General features: G+C 46.3%; 1 protein-coding gene across 1 annotated transcript; it reads left to right on the top strand.

Annotated features, from left to right (window-relative positions):
• Positions 1–219: 219 nt before the first annotated feature.
• On the top strand, positions 220–1,221 carry LOC119803005 (mas-related G-protein coupled receptor member A). Its single transcript, XM_038314195.1, has one exon. It carries the CDS (start codon positions 262–264, stop codon positions 1,219–1,221), a length of 960 nt encoding a protein of 319 aa, XP_038170123.1. The 5' UTR covers positions 220–261.
• Positions 1,222–11,893: the final 10,672 nt, after the last annotated feature.

Raw genomic sequence — 11,893 nt, 5'->3', positions numbered from 1 at the left:
TGACCTCTGCCAGCCTGTACCACCTCCCCTGAAACACAAGATGCTAAAATAGGCCTGACAATTAATTAGTGATCATAAAAAGAACATTATAAACATGTCTGGAAATCTCATAATAAAACTCATCATCTTATACAGTTAATATATACCAATAAAAATACGTCTTTAATAAAAAGGTATATACATACAGCAGGCTCACGTCTTCTCTGTGTTCCCAGCAGCACCGTGGCAGGGTTTCTGAGCCTCAACACCTCAGCCTCGGGAATGGCAGTCACAACAAATCCAATGGAAAAAACCGTGCCTGGGAGTTTCAACAGCAGGACCCTGGTCCCAAACTTGATGATTGTCATCTCAGGACTAGTAGGACTGACAGGAAACGCCATTGTGTTCTGGTTCCTGGGCTTCCGCTTGCGCAGGAACGCCTTCTCCGTCTACATCCTAAACCTGGCAGTGGCTGACTTCCTGTTCCTCCTCTGTCACATCATAGACTCCACGCTGCTTCTCCTCAAGTTTTCCTATCCCGACATTATCTTCCTCCCGGCCTTTAACACCGTCATGATGGTTCCATACATAGCAGGCCTGAGCATGCTCAGTGCCATCAGCACCGAGCGCTGCCTGTCTGTCCTGTGCCCGATCTGGTATCGCTGCCGCCGCCCGAAACACACATCAACTGTCGTGTGTTCTGCGATCTGGATCCTGTCCATATTGATCAGCATTCTGAACCGGTATTTCTGTGGCTTCTTAGATGCCAAATTCGAAAATGACAACCGGTGTCTGGTATCTAACTTCTTCACTGCAGCGTGCCTGATATTATTGTTTGTGGTCCTCTTTCTGTCCAGCCTGGCCCTGCTGGCCAGGTTGTTCTGTGGTGCTGGTCGGATAAAGCTCACCAGACTCTATGCTACCATCATGCTCACGGTGCTGGTTTTTCTCCTCTGCGGTTTACCCTTTGGCATCCACTGGTTCCTGTTAATCTGGATTAAGACTGATTATGGCGTATTTGCTTATGGCCTTTATCTGGCATCTCTTGTTCTGACTGCCATTAACAGCTGTGCCAACCCCGTCATTTACTTCTTCGTGGGCTCCTTCAGGCATCAGTTGAAGCATCAGACCCTCAAGATGGTTCTCCAGAGGGCTCTACAGGACGCCCCTGAGACGGGTGAAAATGGAAGCAGTGTCCCTCAGGACACCACAGAAATGTCAAACAGCAGAGTGGAGCAGTGATGAAGAGCACTGCCTGGACCTCAGAGGTGACTTTAGAGCGATCACCGCTCTGTGCTCTTGACAGCTGGCTGCTCTCCTCTCAGCCCTGTGACCTGACACGCCTCAGTGGCTCACCAACGTCTTCAACAGATCACCGTTGACTTAGCTTTTTCTACCTTTCCTGAGTAAAAGTATTTATCTGAAAGTATCGTGTCTTCATCCTCCTTGACATGAATAGAATTCTCAAGCTAACGCCCTCTGACGCTTTCTCTGCAACTTTTGCTGCCATGGAAATAGCCCCTGTCCAAAACCATGATTCTCTTGTTTGGGATTGTTCTGTACCGGACAGGAAAGACAAAGGAGCCCCATGGTTTCCTGGGAACCACCCTCACGAGACAACGCCTTCGGCAACAGCAAAAGTGTTTGCGATCATAATGCTCATGGTGCTGATAGTAGCCCTCCGTCGTGAGACTACTGCACAGTTTACAGAGACAGACGCCAAGGCCCAGGCGCTGTGCTGCCTCGCACATTCCCACAGCCCTGTGATGCAGCAGCAGAATCCCGGGGCTCCAGTCAGCTGACCCCAGCAGTCACAGATCTGAAATAACTGTGATGTGTACGCTATGAGTTCTAGACTAAGAAGAAGGGTTAGGCTATGTTCTCAAGCTGGTTCCATGACCGCCTTAGAACTCATGTCCATCCACAGAAACACAAGCAGGTACCGGAGTCAGGAAATGTCGCTGATCTAATTGATCTTATCCCCTAAGGAATCTGGGGCCTGTTTTCTGAACAAGGTTGTAGAATTTGATCTTACTGTAATCACAGCCTGAATATAAGAACCATATTGATTAAGAAAGACCCAGAAATGTACCCTCTCCATCATGCCTGTAATCAAAATGAGCACATTCTCCTTTACGTGACTGACAGCTGCCGGGATTTGGAGAGGCTGCTGTGACATGTTCTTTCTGAATGTGGAGATGGTACGAGTAAGGCATCAGTATTTCCATGACTCTGTTGGCCATAAAATAGATGTGATTGTGTTCCTAGTCTCAGTCTCTGCTCCCAGAAGTTTAGAAGAGGTCTCCTTACACAGAGCTATCATACAGGTGCAACTGCCTCTGAATCCATCCAGAATAAAACGCAGATATGTCAAGAGAAGAATACCTCATTTGTAACTATGCAATTGAAGTGCGTAAATTGGAGATTTCCTGGGAAGCTTGAAATCTAAACTGATGATTCTACAGTTTTAACCACTGCATAAAACTTTTGTGGCAGGCTGGGAAAATAAACAGTCTAGACACAATGAAATGGGACAGAGAGGAATTCATTATGGCATTGTTAATAAAAATAATAATAAACCTTAAGATTCTTAAAGGAATGGCTATCAGGGGGTGGGCACGCACACACACACACACACACACACACACACACGCACGCACACAATCTTTACTATCCGGGCCTTTGCTGGAGAAGCTGGAGTACCATGAGCTCTGAGCAGTGTTTGCAGTAGCCCTGTCACAGATGTACAAAAGCAGCCAGAGCCAGCTCCAAAATAATGTCAGCTCAGACAGAGTCCCTGCACTAGTCAAAACACAGCATCCTTTTGCCCACCCAAGGATATCTCCACCCCTGCTGGTTCACAGGCTGTAGATTTAAAGAGACAGATAAAAATAGAATGGGGGAATTTAGGAAGCAGGGGTAACAAACAGAATGTAACCATTTGCCTACTGCAGTCCCTCCTGAGAATAGAAGAAAAAGCTCCGACCTCAGAGTAAATGTAGCATTTCGTTCCTTGAGTAACCCTTAACTCTGATGTTGTCATGGCTTCAGAGTTGAGAAGAAGGCACCTGAAGATCTTTGGATCTGCAGGATAGAGACTGATTCTTCTTTGGCACTGTAGTGAAGTGAGAACTCTGCCACCGAGCTACGTCCCCAGCCTTCCACTACCTAGACATCCAGGTGAATTCTTTGTAACTCCCTGCTACGTGTGTGACAGAACAGAGCAGCTGGGCTTCAGAAGCTCTGAGAACATGGGAGAAAGATGTGGTGTGGCGATGCTTCTGCTCTCCCTTTACTTTGTCCTTTATTCCTTCCCAAAAGCCACTGGAAGAAAATATAAAAATTACTATAAATGCTTGGGAGATTTCCTTCCTGCCTAGGTGTCTGGGTTATAATACCTCTCCAGAAGACTAGTGTCTTATTAGTGGTGACTGACACCCATGTACTCATGTGGGTAGTCTAGCTACAAACTGCCCTACCGGTTGTTTTGTAACATTGTATTCTGGTTTACATGTGGTGTGTGTGTGTGTGTGTGTGTGTGTGTGTGTGTGTGTCGTGCGTGTGTGCACGTGTGTGCGTGCACGTGTGCATGTGCATCCCTGTGTGTGCTAGGTGTGCAAGCATGTGAGCGTGTGTGTGTGTGCATGTGTGTATGTGCATGTGTGTGCACATGTGTGTGTGCATGTGCATCCCTGTGTGTGCACGAGTGTGCAAGCATGTGAGCGTGTGTGTGTGTGTGTGTGTGTGTGTGTGTGTGTGTGTGTTTGTGTGGTGCTTTTCACCTGTTGTTTGAGACACCCCACCCCCATTAGCTTGGACTTCACCACACAGGAAAGGAGAGTTAGCCTTCAAGCTTCCAGGGATTCTATCTCCCACTCTGTCTCCTGCCTTTACCTTGTCCTTTATTCCTTCCCAAAAGAAGGATTACAGGCGTAAACCACCACACCCTGCTTTTCACATGGTGTATTAGTTACTTATCTTGTTATTGCAACAAAATATCTGAACAAAGCAACCTGGGAAAGGAAGGGTCTATTTTGAGTTATGATTCGAGGTGAGGGCTGTCATGACAAGATTGTCACAGCAGCAAGAGCCTGAGGCTGCTGCCTACATCACAGCCTTTGTCAGGAAGCAGAATAATGAAAGCTCCATGCCTGTCCTGTTCTCTCCTTATTTGGTCCTGGACCGAAGTCCATGGAATGGAGACACCCACATTCAGGGTGGGACTTCCCACTTCACAGAGGTTCCCAGAGACTATCCTAACCCAGATAACCCTTGTCTTCTAGGTGGCTCTAGATCCTATCAGACAGACAATAAGCATCAAGCATCACACATGGTCTTCAGGCTCGCAAACAAGCACTTTCCTGGCTGAGCTATCTTCCCAGGCCCACTTGAGAATTCATTAGCTCAGAAGTGTTGCATGAGTGGACTCACATACTAACTTTGAGTTTGTCTTTTTCTTCTCAGTATACTGTCCTTAGGAGTCATCCAAGTTGTAGTGTGCACCAATAGTCCATTGCTGACTCGTTTCGATGATAGGGCAGGATTCTATGATAAGATCACATAGGTTTTTCCACATGTCACAAGCGAGAGAGTGTTGGGATCGTTTCCAGACTAGCTATTATAAATAAAGATGAGTTCAGAGTGCCTGCACAGATTTTTAAGTGAACATCGTTTTCCATTTCCTGGGATGTGTGCCACAGTGGAGCATTGGGTAGAATACGAAGTACATGTTTAATTTTCCAGGAAATGCAAAAGTACTTTCCATAGTGCTAAGCTGTGTTACTTTCCTATTGGCAGTGTGTGAAAACTCAACTTTCTCCAAACCCTTGCCAGAGTCATTTAGCCATTCTGTGAGGAACACAGCAAGCTCACCCAGTTTCTTATGAGCCTTCTATCTGTAGTTCATAAATGGGACCTTCTTCAGATGGACCTACTCCTGTCTCTCTGGCCTAATCATGTCTTCTTTTTATTGTGCTTCTCATTTTATTCTTCCACAACTGCTGTATAGCATTTTCCTAGAGATTCAAACACTGCATCCTTCACGGAAGCTCATTAAGAAAGAAAGTAGGCCAGCCTGGTGGCATAAACCTTTAATCCCAGCACAATAGAGGTAGATAGATCACTGTGAGTTCAAGGCCTCCCTGGTCTCCATAACAAGTTCCAGGGCAGCCAGGTCTCCATAGAGAGGTCTTAAATCTCTGTCTCAAATATTACTCCGAAAATAAATAAACAAACAGGTAGCAGATAAATAAATAAATATTTTTAAAAAAGAAAGAAAGTAAGCAAAAGTTTCAAAATAGCTTCAGGAAGTCCTGGAAGCTGATTAAATTCACAAGGTCCCTTGCCTCCCCAAGAAGATATAAACAGTAACGACTGCTGAGAACCTACTGTCAGACAAGCCAAGAAACAAAGAAGTCTCTGAGGCTGGACCACCTGCCTGGAAGAGGCTCAGACCAACTGGGGCAAATGGACAGGACACTCCCACCTGTGGAGCTGCCTGCAGTTGTGCAGTGCATTCTAGCACCCCAGGTTTTATAAGCTGTCACCCATACTAGGGTGGGTTTTGGAGATGCAGCTGTCCTTGAGTCCCTTCTGCTTCTGTAAGTAACCCTTCTTCCATACTCTTGTAGGGAACCCCAACAAATGTCATTGGTTCACCAAGTTGGACTTTGGTACTTCAGTGGTAGCTGTACTTTGCTCTGTCATCTGCTCCCTTCCTGGAGAGAGTAGATGTGTGTGTTTCAACTCCTCGGGAAGGATCTGTCACACAACAACAATTTCATGCACACTTTAGTTCTATCCACTTCCCATCACCCGCTCTTATCCCCATCCCACCCTGCATACAACTTTTACTGGTTATGACCTACCCTAAGTGGTCACAGTCTGAGATAAGGGGGCTGAGGTTTCCACATACAACTCCTGGAGGGACACAGTTAAGTCCATAGCAAGGTTTTTATTGTGCATTTGCTGAATTGGTCCACTGAAGAAATCTTCTGAGCATGGTTATTTGTCAGATTTTTGTTGCTTGACATGGCCTCCTGAATGAAATAGAGATCTTAATTTAGATCAAAGTTTTGGAAACTACAAGTTCAAGCATCAGTCAGGCTCTGGGATGAGTCTCATGGTGGATGATTGCAGTGCACAGGGAGGAATGATCCCTTATCCAGCCAGAAATCTCTAAGACATGGGTGGGGCCATTCTGTAACAACCAGGGTGGCTCAGTTCTTCATTCATCACTTATAAACCTCCATAGTGCAAGCTCACCTCACTTGGTGCTGAGCTGAGTTGGCGATCAAAGAGAAGAATCACAGTAACTTGAGAAATGGAGAAAAAGCGAGAGGCTTGTGTGCAAATGGAATTGAGGCAGATGCCAAGAAACACCTCTGTGATGGATCGTGGCTCAGATGACTCTGCTCTCTGATTTGCTCCCACCCCTTACATAAGAAATCCCATGATCCATCCAGAGTACTAATTAGCCTCAGCTAGCCTCCATCTCTATTCCAGGCTCAGCAGGCGTCTCACAATTTACAAAACCAAACACTCTGCTGTCACTCAGGCTGAGAGAGGATCTTCCCTTTCAGTGAGGGTCAGCTCCCCATCCTTGACTGCAGAATGAAAAAAGGTAAGGGTACATTCTTGATCTGTCAGGTGTCCTCTTGGGAGGTTGTCCTCTGAGGTCATGACCCTGTGTCCCCAGCACAGGGTGTGAGGAGCAGAAAGTCATAGTGCTTCCTCCAGGGGGAAGGCAGGACACAGACACTGCCTTCTGCGCACTGTGTGTTATCAGAGCCTTTTGGTGTTCTGGGTAAGTGGGCTTATCCAGACACTCTCATGCAGATCCCTCCATTGCTACCATTCAGATCTGCTTCCATGAAGATGATTGCCTCTTGCATTCTCTAAAGAAGCAGGGAAAGGTGCAGCTATTGCTTCCCCCCCGGTGAGCGGCTATAAAGCAGGTTTCACGACTCTGTTGCCTTTTCAAACACTTTCTATTGTGTATTTCTCAAGACTCCAGGAAGAAACAGAAGAGGAATGCCTCAGGAGGGGACTGTTTACAAGAACAGTCAGGTTGTGGAGAAACGTCAGTGCCCACGGAATCACCATAAGAAACAGTAGCCAGGAAGCACAATGGCCACTGGCTGGGAGGCATGGGGCAGAGGCCTGGCTGCAGTAACAGAGAACAACCAGGCAGGTAGGAAAGCGCTGTCAGGGCAACAGCCTCATAAAAGAAAGGTAGAGAGCAAGAAACCCAGATCCCTCTCCTACTCCCTTCCAGAACCCTACGGTGTCACCAGTGGCTCAATCCAAACAGAAGCAGAAGGAAAAGGATCTGACAGATGGGGTTCATAATACCACTCTCCTTGGATGCCAAAGGCAGAGAAAGATGGCAGCAAGAGGATCTCATGTGCTGTGAGATCACCCCTCACATCTCCTGTCTTTTACTCTCTTGTTCCCTAGGATTTTCGATGCTTTGAAAAGGTAAAGACATATTCGTTGTAATAATGACCTTAACAAGTGCCTTATTAGACCTAAATTAGAAACTGAAGGGGAACCAGCATCTCTGTGGTCCTCGTGACTCTCAGCCTTATCTACACATCAGGGACTTAGGGGGCAGCTCACCTCCCATGGGTTGCATCTCTGTGGTTCTCGTGACTCTCAGCCCTATCTACACATCAGGGACTTAGGGGGCAGCTCACCTCCCATGGGTTGCGTCACTATTCAGTTGTTCAGTGTTTGATCACATGGTAATGTCAACATCAAGGAAGGGGACTTGGCATGGTGGTACATGTCTGTGATCCCAGCACTTGGGAGGGAGGTGGGGGCAGGAGAACCAGTAATTCGGGTTATCTACAGCTGTATAGGGATCCATTTCTAACTTAAAACTCAAAATATCACAATCAAAGAAGAGGAGAGTGGACCGTTGAGATGGAGTAAAAGCACTTGTCACAAAAGTCCCAATGTGAGACACTCACAGTCCTACAGATCACACTTGACAACTTTAAAAGAGGACTTACCACTGCCTGAGGAATTTCCATCAAGCCCTCCAAATCAAAGACTCTCTGTGAAGTTGGTCAGACTCCCTTTGACGTCATTCTAGATTTGACTCTGATTAACAGGGCCTGAGAGGTCCATATGCGACCACCTGGCCACCCAGACCAGTTCCCATGTATTGATTCATGCTGTCTGTCAGCCCAAGACCCTCTGGGATGGTGTCACTACCAGAACCTTCTCAGCCCCAGACCATATTGGCTGAAAAGACTGTTAAGCCTGAAAACACCAAGAGAGCATCCCCATTAGCTTCTCCAGAGTATGAAATTTATGCCTCCTCCATACCAGCTCCAATTGCCAGTCCCACACAGCTCAGAGGCAGTGGCAAGGTCACCTGATCACGTCCCACCAACGGTACCCACCCCAACGCCATGCTCACCAACCTCATTGGGCCAGCCAGCTCTTCCAAAAGCTGATTTGCTGTGTTCCAGTGATGACCCGATTCCAATGGAATTGCACTGAGGGAAATGTCAGGCCCTCCCCTCACCCAAGAAGATGGCGACTGTGTTATCCAGCCACGTAGGTGCCTAAAGAGGAGATAGAGCCCTTCCATGATGGCTGAGATATTTAAAAAGAGATTCTCTCCTCACAGCCAGACTTAAAGGACTAATTCCTGAAATGACAGCTCCCAGCCTAGTCCCACCAGCTCATGAAACAACACATATGGAAAAAGTGACCCACAGAAATTGTTGCAAAGATATGTGGTGATTTCCAGGTTGCCAGTGTTGACGGAAGCAAGCAAAGCCTATCTGCAATGTGCCTGTAACTCAAGCCGGGACCCGAGGCCCTACACTGACACAGAAACAGTGGTCCTACACATTAGAACCTCAACCCAGCAGAGGTTACCAATGCATGCGGTTGTGATGTGCACTTTTGCAGGCCGGCCGGGTGGAAGCTTTTCCTCCACACACAGTTTACTTGGAACTTCCACACGTGCTACCATCCCCAGTCATCAGAGCAGCTGAGAGAATGAATAGGACTTTAAAACAGCACAGGCCAAACATTGCCAACATTGGCAGAAATTCTGCCACTTGTCAGTTTAGTGGGCATTGCATGCCCTTCAAATATGGCTGCTCTCCTTTTGAGATCATGTATGGCTACCTGCCTCTACCACTTCCCCAAGGACTCAAAGGGCCTCGCGGAGCGTGAAACACCTATCTACAGAGGTTCTTCAAAGATGTGGCTCACACTGCACAAACTGTTCACTCCCTCAGCTCTTGAGGTTGCAGGCCTCGAGCAGTCAATAGCGACACTGTACCCACACCAAGGCTACTATGGACCCAAGCCAGTGATGGACTGGGGCAGCTATTCCACACCTGCCTCTGAAACTGACCAGCTCAAAACTACCTCAGAATGGAGATAGACTATGGACAAGTGACCAGACGACAACAAGATGATTATAGATGGTGGGGTAACCTGTTGGTCTTATCCTAGATACTAATCGTGTGTGGACCTCACCATAACTGGGGCCTGAAGGGAGCTCCTAGAGGGTAAAGGAGTTAAGGCTGTAATAGGCCTTTGGTTGGCAGAGGAGTCCAGAGAGGAATACTATGGGAACTGATCATTTCTAAAGCCCTTCGTAGGTGGGCGGTGGTGGCTCACGCCTTTAAACCCAGCACGTGGGAGGCAGAGGCAGGCAGATCTCTGCTAGTTCAAGACCAGCCTGGTCTACAAGAGCTAGTTCCAGGACAGGCTCCAAAACTACAAAGAAACCCTGTCTTGAAAAACCAATTTTTTTTAAAAAAAAAAAAAAAAAAAAAACCTTCATTTGGGAAAGGCATGTCTTAAATTGTTGTCTTTAGTAGGTGCCAGCCCTGAGCTCCTTTACCCAGACCGGGAATTCTTGGCATGTTTACATGCAAGCAGATTCCTTACACTGGAGTAGGAAGGACTAACCAAAGGCTGATGAACAACACAGAAGGGGCTTGTTTAACTGGACCACCTGATCAGGTGTGGGAGAGGAAAAGGGCTGTGCCAGACTCACAGTGGTTCCTGTTAGAACGACAGTAGCCCCCAAGGGTACACACTTCAATCTACCTGCTACCCAGGAAACAGTTACAGACTTGCATTCTTGCTTCCTAACTTAGATGTGCTCCCAGAAAGTGAGGTCCAGCATTACTTACATCCGTTGGATTCAAAAAATAAGATATAAAATAAAATAAAATAAAATAAGAACTCCTGCGCTTTCACCAGTCTTTCTAGGAATGGCCCTGACAGGGTCCATGACCGACGCCAATTAGCACCCAAGACGTTCACCATAGTCAGCTCCCTGCGCAGGTCAAGAAAACTTTAACTATTGTTTGGGAAAACAGTCGATTTTCAGAGTGAAATAGATTGGTTGACAGTAATGGTCCAAAATCCTACAGGATTAGAGTTGATTACTACATGAAAGGCTGACATGTCCATGAAATAAGAAATTTTGGTTTTATGCTAATCAGTCAACAATAGGAGGAGGAAAATGCCAGGAAGTTATTAGAGATTAAAGCTGAAGATACAAAAGAGAATCAGTGGAGTACAGTGCAGATGGTGATCAGGAGGGTCAACCCATTTCAAGACAGATTCATACAGGATTAAGAAGGTGAAGAAGAGCCAGGCAGTGGTGGCGCACGCCTTTAATCCCAGCACTAGGGAGGCAGAGGCAGGCGGATCTCTGTGAGTTCAAGGCCAGCCTGGTCTACAAGAGCTAGTTCCAGGACAGCCAAGGCTACAAAGTTAAACCCGGTCTCAAAAAAACCAAAAGAAGAGAAATAAAGGAAGAGGAGGAAGAGGAAGAAGGAAGAGGAGGGAGTGAAGTAAAATAAAATAGACCAATTATTAAATGTTGATTTATTGATTTGTTTAGTTACGTAATGCACTACTTGTTCTGCCTATTTGCCAAGCATCATTTCACCACCTGGAACAGAATGGCCTGCAGAAATAGCTGAAACAATGGCTGTTGCCACTTACGTGAGTAAAATCTCACTTGCTTGCACAGCCTACCTTGTGGTTTTAAAGTATAAAACAAGAATACAACCTGAACCTGGCATCAAAGCCTTTCAGAAGCTATTCTGGCTTCCATGTACAGTGACATCTCCTCTTTTCCACTCTCACTGGTGTCAGAATGTTTATTTCAGAAAGGTTTCAGCAACAGACCAGCCTAGCCTACTGATGGGGATCTTCTGTAGCTCCCAATGGATTCCATTACCTGCAACGCTGGTGTCCCTCATCTGTGGCTTGCTTTTGGCATTTGCTAATTACTATTGTACTAGCTTCAGTGTTTTTCCAGAACCTCCATCTGGTCCCATTTTGTGCAGTTAACAGCTGCCCAAACCCCAGCAATCACTTCCTCATTGCCTCCTTTAGGCATGGCAAGAGTGGCAGACCTTCCAGGTGGTTCCCCAGGGGTCTCAACAGGACATTCCTGGGGTGGATGAATGTGGAGAGAGTTATCATTGGAGAACCAAAGAAACATGAAAAAGCAGATTGGAGCAGTAAAGAGCCTCTACCTTTGCAAGCAGAGACTGCTCTTTTGTTCCCAGCCACCCAGATCCAAAAAATCACACAGAAACTATATTAATTACGCTGTTTGACCAATAGCTTAGGTGTATTCATAGCTAACTCTTACATCTTAAATTAACCCATTTCTATTAATCTATGAATCACTACGAGGCTATGACCTACTGGTAAGTTTCCAGTGTTCTACTCCTTTGGTAGCTACATGGCGTCTCTCTCACTCCACCTACTTTCTCTATCTCTGTTCAGATTTCCCACTTTGCTATATTCTTCCCTGTCATGGGCTAAAGCAGTTCTTTATTAATCAATGGTAATAAAACCTATTCACAGCATACAGAGGGTCCTTAAGAGTCAACATTGTGATATTTGTCTT

This window comes from Arvicola amphibius, chromosome 12, assembly GCF_903992535.2.
Source record: "Arvicola amphibius chromosome 12, mArvAmp1.2, whole genome shotgun sequence".
NCBI lineage: Eukaryota > Metazoa > Chordata > Mammalia > Rodentia > Cricetidae > Arvicola > Arvicola amphibius.
The sequence above is the reverse complement of the archived record's forward strand: the minus strand, read 5'-3'. Positions and strand labels throughout refer to the sequence as shown.

What these genes read in the sequence shown, in the direction of transcription:
- LOC119803005 (XM_038314195.1), top strand. Translation starts at nt 262, where the DNA reads ATGGCAGTCACAACAAATCCAATGGAAAAAACCGTGCCTGGGAGTTTC.